Consider the following 14,712-nt stretch of genomic DNA (forward strand, 5'->3'; position numbering starts at 1 on the left):
TGCCTGGGGAGCAGATCCTTTTCACAGATAACAGGCAGGTGGTAGCTAATCAGAAGTGGTCTAACCCCCTAGGAAACAAAAAAGAACTGAAAACCCGAAAGCAAAACCATTCCAGAACGAGATGAATTTTCACCTGAGTCGCACACAGGCAAAAATTTCAAATCAGAAAGGGGGGAAGAGCCACTGTAAACAATCAGATTTCGTGAAGCTGTCCTGTGACGATCCTACACCCCTGGGCAGTACTTGTAACTTAAAAAAAAGGCAGCTCTTTTACACAGACATTGAAACACAACTGAAGTCAAACATTTGTCAACTTGTAAACACTGGAAAGCAAAGTTGGCAGAAAGGTTAAAAAAAAAAGAAGGAAAAAGAAAAGGAAAGGAAAAGAAATCCGAATACTGCAAATTGAGATCTACCCCCAGAAGCTGCAATTTGGCATTCTTCCTACAAAACAAGAGTCTATGTGGGAATTGAATTCAGCTAGAAAGGGTGACACACTTTGCATACTGGACAAATACAAAGTGAACAGAAATTATAACTTATTTATGAGGTTTTACAGAGTTCAAACTCGACTGAAAGTATAAAAATAAACTTGGACTTTGTTCATTCGGTTAGTCTTAGTGTCTGGAAGTATTTCTCTGAACCTGGTCTGTGCCAGTTGGGCAACACCAAGTGCGGTCTTCCTGAACCTAGAGATTTTATTTTTCTGAGCTTCCTAGATTCTTAATTTGGGGTCCTTTTGTTTGATTTTTAAATGGTTTCAGGGAACGGAGAGTCCTAGTTTGGCTGTGGGTTTCACCTTTTTGTCTCATTTTCTTACAAGTGAGTGCGCAGCAAAGGAACCCTTTCTATAAAGCTACAAAAAGGAGATCCCACGTTGATCTGCTTAGTTTTTTTTTTTAAAGGCAAAAGACACTAGAGGAATGAGATGTGTGTGTGTGTGTGTGTGTGTGTGTGTGTGTATGAGATATTGGAGATGCTCTGGTGAAGCTGTTGTGTCACTTTTAATTTTGATCTTTGCTGGTGTCTCGTCACCCATCATGCTTTGCTCTCGTTCTCCTTTGTTTGTGTGGCATCGTTGGGGACCGTCTTGACTTCGGCTGGCGCTGGCTTCGTTTCTGTCTCCTGGCACTCCGGCTTTGCTTCTACAGGACCCTTCCTGCGGAGAAACAGGAAAACAGCACTGAGACCACGGTCTGCAGTAACGCACCCTCTGGCCAGTTCCTCAAAGGGGGCTCCAGTTAGAGCACTGGTCTCCAAACTCAGCTGCACGTCAGGATCACCTGGAGTCTCTAAAAATCACTGATGCCTGGGCCGTGTCCCCAGAAATCCTGATTTAAGTGCTATGAATGTGGTGACTTTTAAAAGCACCCAAGTGGTTCTAACTTGCAGCCAAAGTAGAGAGCCACTGAATCAGCGGAAGGAGCCCTTCCGGCCCTAACCTGAGGCCAGGGGCTGCAGCTTTACCTGGGCTGGTGCAAGTGCAGCAGGTGCAGGCTTTTCCTCACGCTGCATGGCTGCAGCAGCCCAGCTTGGTATAAATCATGTATGTTGGGCTCCCTGGTACTGATCCCAGGGGGCCCTCTGCAAACCACCTGCGCTTGCCTGTCCTCACCCCCACCCCTCTGTGCTCTGCCTTTCCTGGTGAGGCCTCTATGGCTTGCCAGGGCAGGGTAAGAAAATGCTCTTTGTTACTGAGGCAGCTTTCCATGGGAGTCTGGTGAGAGGCCAGAGTGGGCTGCCGGGCTGCAGGGGAGCTGGGTGGGCGGGGCTGTCCTTTTATTTTCTGACAGATTCGGGGCTCCTGGGGAGGGTCCCCTTGCTGCTCTTGGGGGCAGCACCTCCGCTTATCTGGGGGCAGCCACAGGAGCCTCTATAAAAACCTCTGTCTGCCTCTGGCTCTATCAGTCCCAAGAGTGAGAGTCTGGCTTAAGGACACACCAGAGCAGACTCAGACCCCAGCCCCAGCTGGTGCCCCTGCATTTTGGCCTCACACTGAAGAAACCTGTAAGCTGAAGGACCTGGCCTCGAACTTGGAAGACCCAGCAGTCATTCAGTGCTTGGGAGCTCTGCGTCTTCCCAGTCCCTCAAGGGCAGGAGAAGCAAGGGTGGGTGGGTAGGTGTGTCGGTTGGAGTGTGACAGGGCCTTCTAGACCACACAGATCCTCTCCCCACCCGAGCCTCAGGGTCTGCCTCTTTACTTCCCGAATACCCGTGCCATTCTGGTGGGGACTCGGTCTTGCCCTGGATGACACACTGTCTGTGGGTCCCAGTGTCGCCGATCAGGGCACCTTGACCTCCTTAGCTCACTTCCCAAGCTACGCTCATCAGTGGCCCGAATGCAAAGGCTCCTCCAGGGGCAACAGACGCCACTGCTAGGACGATAAGGATAAAACCTAATTAACGTGACCTAATTAGTCAGCAGGCGGCTGCCTGCCGGGCCTGCTGCCTGTCCCCACTCTCTGCCTCGGCCCAGCCCCTGGCTGACAGTCGCCTCCGAGAAGCTCTGGAGTAGGCTGAAGACACATCTAACAGGGAGGACACAGCACAAACGCACACCACCACCACGGGACACCACCCGACGACAATGGACAGAGAGAGGCCGTACTCGGTCTTGGCTGGTGCAGGAGGAACAGAGCCGTCGGCAGTGGAAGGAGCAAGCTCAGGGGCTTGTCCACTGGCCCCAGCGGCGGGAGCAGGAGAGCCCAGGGCTGCAAAAACATCCTTTGCAAGGTCAATATCTGGGGTCTTGAAGTTCCCTTCGTCCATTTTAAAGTCCTCGCCCTGGGCAGGGTTTGTGGTGCTGATGGAGGCCGCCTCGCTCTTCGGGCTGGCGAGGGCCCTGGCTGCCTCGGCCGGGCTCTTCGCGGCGCCGGGCTGGGTGGGCTCAGGGTCCGGACCTTTGGTGCCGGGAGCCTCCTGCTTGGCCTGGGGGACTTCTGGGGTGGGGGTCGTCGGTGCCACTGCTAGGGGACCGGCTGCCCCGGCCGGGGAGGGGACCGGCTTGCTGGCCGGAGGGGCCTTGGGGGCCTCGCCCGCACTGGCAGGGGCGCTGGGGCTGAGCACGCCCCCCTGGTTTGCCAGGACGCTAGAGGACAGGTTGCTGGCGGCGGGGGCTGAGGTCGGGGGGTCGCTCAGGTCAACGAGGGGGGCGACCTTGGGGGCTGAGGCTGGGGGTGGGGAGGTGGCGGCGACGCCGGGCCCCTTGGAAGGGGTGGCCTGGCCGGCGGGCACAGAGTTTGAATCAGGGGTGGCCGTGGCCACGGGGGCGATACTGGAGGTGAGGGTGGTGGTCTCACTGGTGGGGCTGTTCTGAGCAGTGGCAAAGGTTTCGGTGATAGTGTCAGAGTTAGCGGTGACGGTGGTGACAGAAGGCAGCATGTCCTCAACAGTGGCTGTGGTGTCAGCAGGCAGCCTGTGGGGAGGACAGGAAGTAGAAGAGATAGACGATGAAGCTGAGACAGACAGAGAAGCTGGGAAGGGCGGAGGCCAAGGCGGGGGCCGGGGGCTGGCATGCGGGGACGCACAGGCATGGACACAGGCCCACAGAGAGAGGAGGACGTCAGAGGAAGCACACACCCAGGCGGGCAGAAGAGGACACAGGAGACAACAGAGAACTCGGCAGTCTAACAGGGCCTGTCACCTTCCTCCCTGCTGACTCCCCTCCCGATCTGCACAGACTCCCTTCCCTGCAGCCCTGGCGGCCCTTTCGGACCCCTGCCTGCATCTCGACTCAGGGAGAGGCCAGCTGGAGCTCAGCGTCCACCACCGCAGGCGTCATACCTAGGTCCCTGGGGAACTGGGCCCACCTGCCCCTCAGACGAAGAGGGCTCCCCGTGGTCCCTCAGGGCTGTGGGTGGTCCAGCCAGAGATTTTGTGCTTCCATTAAACTCCATTTCCTTCAAACCCACAGGACCCACGATACCCCTGTGGTCATTACCATCACAGCTGGATGTGGCTCTGACTGGGGGTCCCCAAGGCTTCCGAGACCAGGAGAACCAGGGAGTTTTTACCAGGGCCCCAGCTTCCCTCGCCCTTTTAGGAAGAAGGCAGAAAACCCTAGAGTTCTTGGAAATCCTAAACAGAATCTGCTAAGCTCAGCCTCTCTCAATGAAGTTTTGTCTCCTTAAGCCATTTCCAGAATGTGTGTGTGAGCTGGGCACAGCGTCTAGGGATCCCATGTATGCACGGAGACTTTAAGGCACCCACAGCCACCCAGGTAGAATCAGGAATGCCTCCTCTCTAGGGAGAGAGTGGGGTCAGGCATTCCTGGCCCAGCACTCCAGAATTCTAGCCTGCCATGCTCGGCTGGGGAGCCGTGGGTGGGAAGCATGGAGCTGTGCGCAGGGAGATGTGGTGGCTGTGAGGCTGTGCCAAGGAGGTGGCAGCCCGCCCCGCCCACGTACTCGGGCTCCGTCAGCGGCGTGGTCTCGTTGGGCTCTGTGTGTTTCCCTCCGTCGTGGTTTGGGGTCCGTTCCTCCTCAGTTCGCACCTCCACGATGGGTTCCTTGGTCTCATCTTTCCTGTGGAGACAGCTCTGCTGGTTCCATCCCAGGGAGCTGGGGGATGCAGGGGGCTCCCAGGGAAGCCAGCTACGGCTCAGGCACCTGTGCCTCGCTCGAGGCTGGGGTGGGGGGGTGGTGGGATCCAGAACCAGAGTCAAGTGCGGCATCTCAGCCTCCGCTCTTGCTGGCCGTGTGACCTGCTCACTCATACCTCCGTTTCCTCACCTGGAGAATGGGGCAGATAACAGTCTCTACCTTGCCTAGACGTTACGAACATTAACTGAGATAATGGATATAAAGTGCTTAGCACAGTGCCTGGCACAGTCCAGTGCTCAAGTCATCTATATTGGTATACACGTAAGTATGTACGCATATGTGTATATGTATATGTAAGTACGAACACGGATAAGCGTATGATGTATATATAAGTATATGTGTACGTATATGTAAGTATGTATACGTGTAAGTATACGATGTATGTATATGCATGTACATACATGTATAAGTATAGCTATACATATATGTAAGTATGTATACGTGTAAGTATATGATGTATGTATATGTATGTGTATACGTATAAGTATATGTAAGTACATACATGTATAAGTATAGCTATACGTATATGTGAGTAAAACATGTGTACATGTGTGTGTGCATGTACATACATGTATAAGTACATGACGTATGTGTGTGTATATACAGTGCCTGGCATGGGGTGGCGCTAACAACTGATTTCCTTGCTCTGTCCCTTCTCGCCTCGCTCCACCTCAGCCCCACCCAGTGACAGTCTGTGAAGGTTCCTGCTATTTGGCTCAGGATCTGTTTCTCCAGAGATGCTGGAGCACATCCTGCAGGAGGATGCTGGATCGTCCTCCAGGAGGACAGGTACTTTCATCTGCTTTGTTCACTGCTGTCCCCTAATGCCTGGGGATGGTGCCGTGCCTGTAGCGGCTGCACCATAAATATTTGTTGAATGATGGATGCATGAACGGCAGCAAGGTAAGTGTGTCTCTCAAATGCTGACCCCTCCATGGTAGCTCCCTTCCAGGCTTAACTCTGACAATTCCCCTCATTTTGACCTATGGAGGGATTTCAAACGTCTATGCGATTCTAGATGTGGGGTTGGGTCCAGCTGTCTGCTTTTTAAACGGGTACCCCTGAAGACCATGCTTTGAGAGACAGTTCGCTAATGCTCTGCTCCCCTCGGGGTTTCCAATGGGGAAGCTAAGGTGGCTCCCTTGCTGGGCCCCAGGCCGGGGCAGAGTGTAGCGCTCTGCAGCAGCAGGCGGGTCTGCACTCACGAGAAGGCGGCTTTGCCCTCCTCCATGTCCTTGCCCTTGGCTCCAGGCCCGGCTTTTCCGCACAGGTTGACGGCAATGCACATGAGCAGGCCACACTTGTTCAGGAAGTAGCAGGTGACATCCACGGCCACCAGCAGCAGGACGAAGGTGACGACGAGGATGCCCACGATGGCGCCCGTGCTCAGGCCTGAGGTGGGGCTGCCGTTGGCTTGTGGGGGAGGGAGAGAGGGATGGTGCTGGTTAGTACACTGAGATGCAGACCTGGACCTGCTGAGCAACAGCCCTGGGGGTGGGGTAGAGCCCACAGGACGGCTGTGGCATCTGTGTTCAGAGTGACACTTTCCCTGGGGCCTCTCTACCCCCAGGTGTTGAGACAACAGCGTCTCTTTCTTCAAGAGGGAGGGATGGCAGCCTCCTCTCATAGACCAGGGGACAAGGGCACAAGGCACCCACACGTCAGGAGGAGACTGGGCAATGTGTCTCCATCCCTGCTCTCAACCCACACTCAGTTGGTCTCCCCGTGAGCCCTGGGAGCTGCCAGGGACAGGGTCCCAGATGGGGCAACAGAGGGTTCCCAGGGCTTCCTTTGGGCTTGTGGGGACGTCAGACACATCAAGACGCCCCGTGCACCTCCGCGCTTCCTTCCCCCTCTTTAGGAGCCGCTCCAGAGGATCCCGACTTTGGACCATCTCCTTCTTCATTGCACCCGGGAGACGAATGAAGCCACTTACTCTGGAGATAAGGGGGCCTTGCTAGGCCCAGAGGACAAGGTGGAAGGTCTGGGAATACTCACCATCTGGGAGCCAGGCACGCTTGGATCAGATTTCAAGAAACCCAGCCGACTCACCCAGAGATGACCCACGCACGACAGGCTCACTCACACAGGATGCGTGCCTACCACAGACGGACACACATTCTCACCTTTGAGCAGCGCCCAGCATCCCCGCTCCAGCTGGACTCACTGGAATGACCCAACCTCTGTGTCTTACTCCCTGGTGTCCATCTAGAATCCCCTGGGGGCCCTGGGCTATTGACGGTATCACAGAAGGACCCCAGGCTCGGCTCCATAGGGCCCCCTCGTGATTGGTGCTAGGTGCCTGCGGTGGACCCCTGACCGCTTGGTGATTCCCACCAGCATCTGGGAGGCGGAAGGCTGTGCTGGGGGAAGCAAGGACCCATGCAGAGCTCTGTGGAAGCCAGTGTGGAAAACATGACCCCAGGCTGAAAAGTGGGTACCCTGCTTCATTTTTCTTCTGGGGGGACAGGGTTCCAGAGGGGCAGCCCCATCGTACCACCAGACCTTGTCTGAAGCTTCCTGTGTCCTCCGGACCCACTTGGGTCACCCAGGCGTGTTGACTGGAGGCAGGAACTGTGGCCAACACAACCTGGGTCTCACTGGGCCTTTGCTGAATCTGGGCCAGGCCCAGGGGCCTATGGCCACATCACGTGCCAAATAATGGAAAGAACAGGTAACCCAAGGTGACAGAGATGGGCCACACACTCTGTCTCCATGTGGTTTGTGCTCCTGGGAGGCCCTCTGTGTGTCCCAGGGGCCCTGCTCAGGCATGGCGGGGCTCCTTCAACTGCTGTCCTATTCTGATGGCCCTTATTTCTAACTTCAATTCAGTGTATAGGCACTGGCCAGCACATAAGAGACGACCACTCACAACCTAATTCCTGGCACCCAGGGCTCAGCTGGGCCTGCGCTGGAGGAACCGCCTAGGATCTTGAATATTTTTGCCTCCTTGGGACCTTGCTCTTGCTTCCCAGCCCCTCCTCAGGCTCCCCCACTGGTCCCTTTCAACCCACACTGAAGACACAGCCTGTTCCCCAGGAAGGCCCGAGTCTGGCAACGGGCTCCATGCTCAGAGGACCCAGCTCTGACCACTCTGTCTCCGGGCTTTGGCAGCAGGAAACTGGCCATGGGTCCCTGCGGTCAGCTAGAGCTGGTCTTCTCCCCAGTAGCACACCGTCCACTCTGCTCCCCCGTGGCACTCACACATCCACACACAAAAGCAAAGAAAGCCACGCAGGCCTTCTTGTTCAGAATACCAAAGCTGCTTCCCTGAACAGGGAAGAAATACGGCCTTGGGCTTCCTCCCCATCCCACGACTCAGGGCTGGAGGCCACCTGACACCCATACCCAATAGTGTCTACTTCCTGCAGAAGGAGCCTAAGGTATTTTCGTGGGGAAAGAATGTCTGTATTTTTGGACTCAAAGGCACTAACACCATGTTCTGAGGTTTATACATAAATATGGTTTTAGGGAACTAGTCAGGTCTCTAAGGAAGAAAAACAAACCACTGCAAAGCTGCTCGGTGTGGGAGAAGCAGCCGTTATCCACCTGTGCTCTGGGCTCAGCAGATCCATCAGAGGGCTGCACTACTCTGAAGGCCAAGGCCAACACCTCCAAGGGCCAGGAGGGCAACGAGACTGATATAAAACAGAAGGTAGGGCAATGGTCTTCTCTCACATTTGATATAAAATTCAAATTCTTTCCCTTGGTCTAAAAGGTGTTACACGTGCTGTGGACTCTCCCACTCCTCTGACCATCATAACTCAGGGCACTGAGCCCTGCCTCCAATCCCTGTGCTCTAGCCAGGAGCAGCTCCATTCTATCTGCTCACCACGCCCAGCCCGTTCCTGTCATAGTGCCTGGAATCCTCCAGCCCCGGCACCCTGTGGTGGCTCTTTGCTTTCTTGCAGGTTCAGCTCAAATGTCACCTTCTTGCAGAGGTTCCCCCCTCCCCTGCCCTGATCTCTTATCTACTCAGGCATCTCTACCCAGTACCTACCGCATTACCCTGTTTTATGCTCCTCTTACCACTATCTGTCATTTTCTGTTCATTGACATGCTTTTATCTGGCTGCCCCGCCCTCTAGAATATCCTGGCAGGTACCCTGTCTCTTGTCTCCCCAGCATCTAGGACAACCCAACTTATAAGAAATGTTCAAAGAATATTTGTTGAACAAAGGAACAGTGTTTAGCCTTGGAGATGAGAACACTGTCTCCAAATATTTAAAGGTGTGACATGAGAAGGAAGCAGTCTTATTCAGTGTCCCTAGTGGATGGCAACTAGGGGGGTAGGAGGCAAACTTGAGCTCACATGAGACAGAACTAACACACAAGAGCTATTTAAGTGTGGCGTGAGCTGCCTTGGAAGAGCTCCCTGTTGCCAGCGGCATTCAAGAAGAGGCTGGAAAATCCCTTGGCCGGGATACCATAATGCTCTGGCTGAGGTTCCTGCACTGGGCAGAGCCTAGGATAGAGGATGTCTTCAGGTCCTCTTCAACTCTAAGGGCCTGTCATTGCATGTTAGGTGTCCTACAGTCCCCAGCACAGGGTACAGATTCCCTAATGTCCATGTCCTCCACAGTGTGTACTGAGCAGGACTTTTTCCTGCAGGACAATTGGTAGGTCCCATCTTTATTCATTGATTCTTATGATTGTATCTTTAGTTGAAAAGTAAATACCTTTCAGCATAATGTTTCTCCACCTGCAGCAGAATTCCTGGGGTGCTTTGTTAAGAATTCAGATTCTGGGGTTCCCCCATTCTACCAAGTCAGAATCTCTGGGGCTGAGGCTCAGGATTTGATGGATCTCCCCAGCGATTCTTATGCACCCCAGACTTTGAGGACCACTGTTTCTAAGTTTTCTGCCTGCATTACAATGAATAACAGCTGTTCCTATGACTCCCCACCCAAGGATGAGCTGTGCAGTCTTACCTGGTGGCCCTGACCTAACTGATGTACTTGATGGATGGAGAGAAAAAAGACTTATCCCCAAGGGACCACCCAGTTCACCATTAAGAGTCTAGACTTCCAGAGGAAGTGAGGTACCCCTCAAGCTGGAGAAAGGATGTGTGGAGATTTACAAAAAACTGTAAATAAAGGAAACACAGAACGCAAATGAAAGCATACCGAAGTCAAGCCAACATTCATTACCTCTTGGTGGCTGCGACAGAATTGTTTAGTCCAGGAAACTAGAAGGACAAAGGTTATCTCCTGCATCCTGCTTAACATTTGACAAAAGGAAAAGAAAACAACTTTGGGGTCTATCTTTGCATGACCTTCCCCTGACCTCTCCTGGCTACCCCATCTGCACACCTGCATACATAGAGTGCTTCTGGGGAGCAGTTCCTCCACAACCTCTGGGCTTAGAGCTGCGCTGAACGGTAGGGCTATGAAGCTGGGGCTGCACATCCTCTGTGGTTCCTGGTCTGGGAGGTGTCGGCACTGAACACCTGGCTTGCCCAAGACTGAGACCTACAAGTGCCTATGCTCATAAATGCCTCAAAATGGGAAGACATCTCCCACCTTGCAGTTGAGGGGGCCCAAGTCACTGTGTCACGGGACATCAGTGCAGAAGTGCCCCCTCCCGCCTCCGCCTCTCGGAACAATTAAGCTGAGGTTCTGGTTCACTCGTCTGCTTGTTCCTTCCTGGAATCTGCTGAATAGACGGCTGGTCTTGGGGCTTTCAGGAGGCATCCAACTAAGTGTGATTATAGAGAGAATAGGGCTTGCCAATGAGACCTTTCTCTTAGATTCTCTCTGTCACCACGTCACTCTGTGAAGCCTCGGATATGAAGTCGTTAAGGGAGCCGTGCAATCGCGAGAACTTGCAACAGAGTTGTGGTTCCGGTGGCCCAGAGTGTGCCCCTGATCCCAAGGTGACCACCTTCTGGCTCTGCAAAGGCACTTTCCCTTCGCCCTGTCTGCTGGGGGAAGTCCAAGGAGGCGGTGACCCACAGCAGCTCTTAGGAGAGCTGAGAAAACTGCATCACTCCTCATGAGGAAGGGAAAGTGATTCCTTTGACTAGAACTCCACTCAGCAAGCTACGAGTTTGGGGTCCAATTTAAAGGGCTCTCTGGGGCAATCAAAGTAATCCAGGTACCTGTGAGGTGGAGGCAAAGGGATTTTGGCACTTTGTAGGATACACAACTATCAAATAAATCCAAACACGCTGGTGAGTTCACATGAACTGTTATTTCCTTTAATAATGCAAAGGTGTAAACTTCATCAAGGCCTCGCTGATTATCTACACAACAATGTTAGCATTCTTATTAGTAGAAAAACGTGATCCAAACCTGCCGTATAAATATTGCAAAACACGAGCAGAGAAGCCCTGTGGCGTGTCGAGATCGGGCAGCACTGAGACAGGGCGCGGGGGCAGGGCGGCTGAGCGGGGCAGCGAGCGTTCCCTCCTTCAGGGCCTGTCTCAGGGGCTCCCGGCGGGGCTGAGGGCTGCAGCCACCATGAGGGTGGCTCAGTGTCCGGTGGGGGCGGGCGTGCCTGAATGCTGTCTCCCGAAAGGGCGTCCCTTACAAACCACGGGCCTATCCGAATGGGGCCAATGCAATGACCCCAACGTTGCTTCAGCTGAGGCCTGCCTGGCCCAGAATGAGCTGAGGGGACAGGGTCATGGATGTCAGGCCTCCCCACACTTTGGGCCAGATCTTCAGAAACACAGACATAGGCCCTTGCCTATGGGACTGGGACCAGGGTGGGGCAGACCTCTGAGATGGGCCCTCCTGGGTGAATATGCAACTTCTGCTGAAGATGATACCAAGAGCCTGCTGGGAGTCAGGGGACAGTGATGGGTGACCTGCGTGAGGACCATGTCTCCCTCCTTTGCCTTCCTAATGGCCCTGGGATTCTACGCCGGGCCCGGAGGCACCATGGGCCTCTCCTTGATACTCTGCCTTGTGCCTAAGAACCGTGTCTGCTCCCGCTGCCATGGTGGGACGGGAGATCGGGGAGCCCGGGGGAGAGGTTCACGGCGGGGCTGGAGGCCAACGGGGCCAGGGCGAGAGGCGCTGCCTGGCTGAGCCGTTGGGTGGCCTGTGGCCGCCGGTGTGTGTACCTGACCCTCTAAACTACCAGCGCTGGGGACACGGGCCTGTGCCCACTGCCACGGGCAGCTCTGCCCCGCAGACCACAGGATCATTTGGATTCCCAAAGAGAAAGGCTAGTCGTTGAACATTAAAAAATGACAACAGAACCGAAAAGTAAAGAAACCAAAATGAACAAAAATCAGACTTCTGTGGAGATGCTCAGAGATGAGATATGTGGAATGATATGTGACCACAACGGAGGGGGGAGTTTTTATTCAGGAGAAGGTACCCCTGAGCTCAGACACGGACGCCACTGAGCAGGATTCACTTGAGTCTCTACGGGGAACTTTAACAAACACACCTCACCTCCTCTCCTGGGCATGGCGGGGGCTACCCCCAACAGCAGAGGGGCAGCTGGCTTCCACCAGAATTTTCAAAATGTCATTGAAACCACTGACCGACAGGGGGTCGGGGCACTCGGGCAGTATGACAGGCTGGCTGGGTTCCAATTTATGGGCACTCTGGGCTGGCCCTGCCTCGCGCTCTACTGAGCATGTGTGGGCAGGGGGTGCAACTTGCGCCAGGCTCACAGTGGATGCTTCCAACCTGGGGGACTGATGCTTATGCGATAATGTGGGTCACAGTTGGGTCACACCCGCCAAGACACGAGGTCTGTGGCTGACTTGTAGCCATGCAGCAGGTATCACCCTGACTGGGAGACACGCACCTTCCAGAGCCCATAGGTGCCGGGCACGTCCTAGGTTGGCCCTGTTCACAGAGCCAGCATCAGGTGCTGGTTATACTACCAGGACCAAAGCGCCTCCCAGGATGTTGGATCAGCCCCAGAAAATACTCAACAAATCCGAGTTCTTCCGCTGCATGGGCAACAGGGCGACTTACTTTGCCCATCATGCCAGCAAAATGCTCCTGTGAATCGCAGCGGGCTTACCAGGGGCACTTAAATGCAAGCGAAGCCAACTACTTATTGAAGGGCAGCAGAGGAGCACAGGGTTACAATGGGGACACGGGGTGATTTTAACAATCTGATGCAAGCTTTAGAGAGTACTTAGAAATCCTTCTCTGCTACAACATTATCAGGTAAGAACCAGAAATGCAACCAGCAGCAGATGTGCAGAAGCTTTTCTGTAAACCTAATGTAATGGTTTTTTGTTGTTGTTCTTTTAATATATATATATATAGAGAGAGAGGGTGTAAAGAGAAGAGCTCCCAAACATTTTTATACTGCTATGAAAAGGGGGGCAAACTCCTTATGAAGTGGCACAAAAGTATCTGTGAAGGGTAATAAGTGTGGAGGTCCAGCTTTTTCCAATTGCCAAACCTTCCCCTTGCACAGACAGCTTGGTGGTGTGGCCATGGCAGTCCTGACAGATCCTTCCAAAGGGGGCACTGATCATTCTCATAGGAACCGGGCTCTTAGGCAAATTTAGTTTTTTGGCATTCAAGTTCCTAACAGAGCAAGAGAAGAGTCACTGCAGAGAAAAGCAATGAGACAAAGGTAGAGGACGTGGTGGAGCCTCCCAAGGTCGCTGCAGGTGCCAAGCAATGGGTCCCCAGAGAGAATGTGGTTGTTTAAAAACAAATGTGGCAGTGGGGATGTCCCAGTGACGTCCAAGGTGATATGTGTGACGACAGACACAGGAAAGGGAGGGGGAAGGAGGAAAGAGAAGGAAGAGACAGAAACAGAGAAAAAAAATAGATAAAAAGAAAAAAAAATAGGTCAAATATAGAAAATGCAAGAATCAAAGGTTAATTCAACTTTGTAAATTAAACTGACAAAGGTTAGAGAAGAGTTCAGTGCCATATTATCACCATAAGGCCAGTTCCTAAGCTCAGCAAGGCCAGAAGCAGCACAGCGGGGTGAATTCAGGGGTTAGGGGTCAGCGAGCAAATGAAATTAAAGTGAGAGAACAGAAGCCTCCACAGGCAAATACAAGAGTCTGATTAGGAAAGTGTTACCTTTGATCAGGGGAGGTCTCTAAGGTGCAGTCAGGAGTCTCCCCACAGCCTTCTATAGCCTCTAGAGCTTTTTACACGTTGGGGTAGAGATGCATCTGATCACTGCAGTATGTGCAGCAAACTGTATGCAAGGATGGGGGCCACCTTTTCGGCAATAAATCGGACTCTTCTTCCTATTGTACCATCCCCCCACCCACAGTGCTCTTAAAGAGAATCTAGTTCTGCACCTCTCACCTCCACCACCCACGGACCAGAGAATTCCACCGTGAACGTACATCTCGTAATTCAGAGGTTTTATTCGCAGGTCCCAGAGACGTCCAACCAAGCAACCTCCTTCTAAAACCTATGCAGTAGAGCCCGAAGCCCTCTTGGGGAGGTGAGTAGCCCCTCCAACCCTCCCCTGTAACTGGGGGCCTGGGAGATTAGCCTGGGAGATTAGATTAGAAGGACTCTGACAACCCCGGTGGGCAGGACTCGGGGGACTGGTCTTCCCAGAATTTCTGTATCTGACACCCAGTGGCCCCAACTTCTCCAACCCCAGAAGCTGATGCCGCCGGCAGTACCCAGCCTGGGAACGCAGCGTGTCGGAATCACCACCTACGAAGTCTTACCCGGGGAAACAGATGCCCGTAGAAATCTGTCTCACTGCAAAGGAATCCCTCAAGGCTTCTCACTCCCCCATCTCCTAAGTGCCCCATAAAAGCCGAGCAGATCTGAACACTCCCACCAGACTGTCAATTCCAGGGAAAAACTGACCCAAGAATGCAGAGAAAGAAGGGGCAGAGAATAGAAAGGGACACCTCTATTTGGACAGCCTACGAAGCAGTGAGGAGAACATCGTTTACAGTCACAACCAGATACCTTGGCTTCATCACTGACCACATGACCAGTGCCTGCAGAGAGACACCCACCCTAGCCTATGCTAAGGGGCCTCCCTGTCAGTGCAGAGGGGAGGACCATGGACACCTCTCATCTATGGCCGCCAACTCCCTGGGGGCCCACACACGTCCATCAGATACACACACTCATGTGCAACCAACCATCGGGAAGCACACATTGATCTTACTTTGCTGCTGCTCGACCAACGCACTTCCA

The 14,712-nt window shown here is 53.6% G+C and overlaps 1 protein-coding gene across 26 annotated transcripts in view; it reads right to left on the reverse strand.

Moving 5' to 3' along the window:
• Window positions 1-1,038: 1,038 nt before the first annotated feature.
• Window positions 1,039-14,712, reverse strand: part of NCAM1 (neural cell adhesion molecule 1) — a gene marked incomplete at both ends in the record, with an annotated part of 318,529 nt that continues 304,855 nt past the window's right edge. For 12 of the 26 annotated variants that reach the window (XM_082845090.1, XM_082845086.1, XM_082845084.1 and 9 more), the window contains one exon: window positions 13,108-13,187. In XM_082845090.1, the coding sequence (XP_082701216.1) occupies window positions 13,108-13,187 (80 nt within the window). Of the gene's footprint in view, window positions 1,160-2,608; window positions 3,416-4,406; window positions 4,524-5,806; window positions 6,015-13,107; window positions 13,188-14,712 lie in introns of those variants that run through there. The other 14 variants (XM_082845079.1, XM_082845078.1, XM_082845100.1 and 11 more) reach the window with 2 other exon arrangements.

This window comes from Leucopleurus acutus (assembly GCF_964270905.1).
Source record: "Leucopleurus acutus genome assembly, chromosome: 8".
Lineage (NCBI taxonomy): Eukaryota > Metazoa > Chordata > Mammalia > Artiodactyla > Delphinidae > Leucopleurus > Leucopleurus acutus.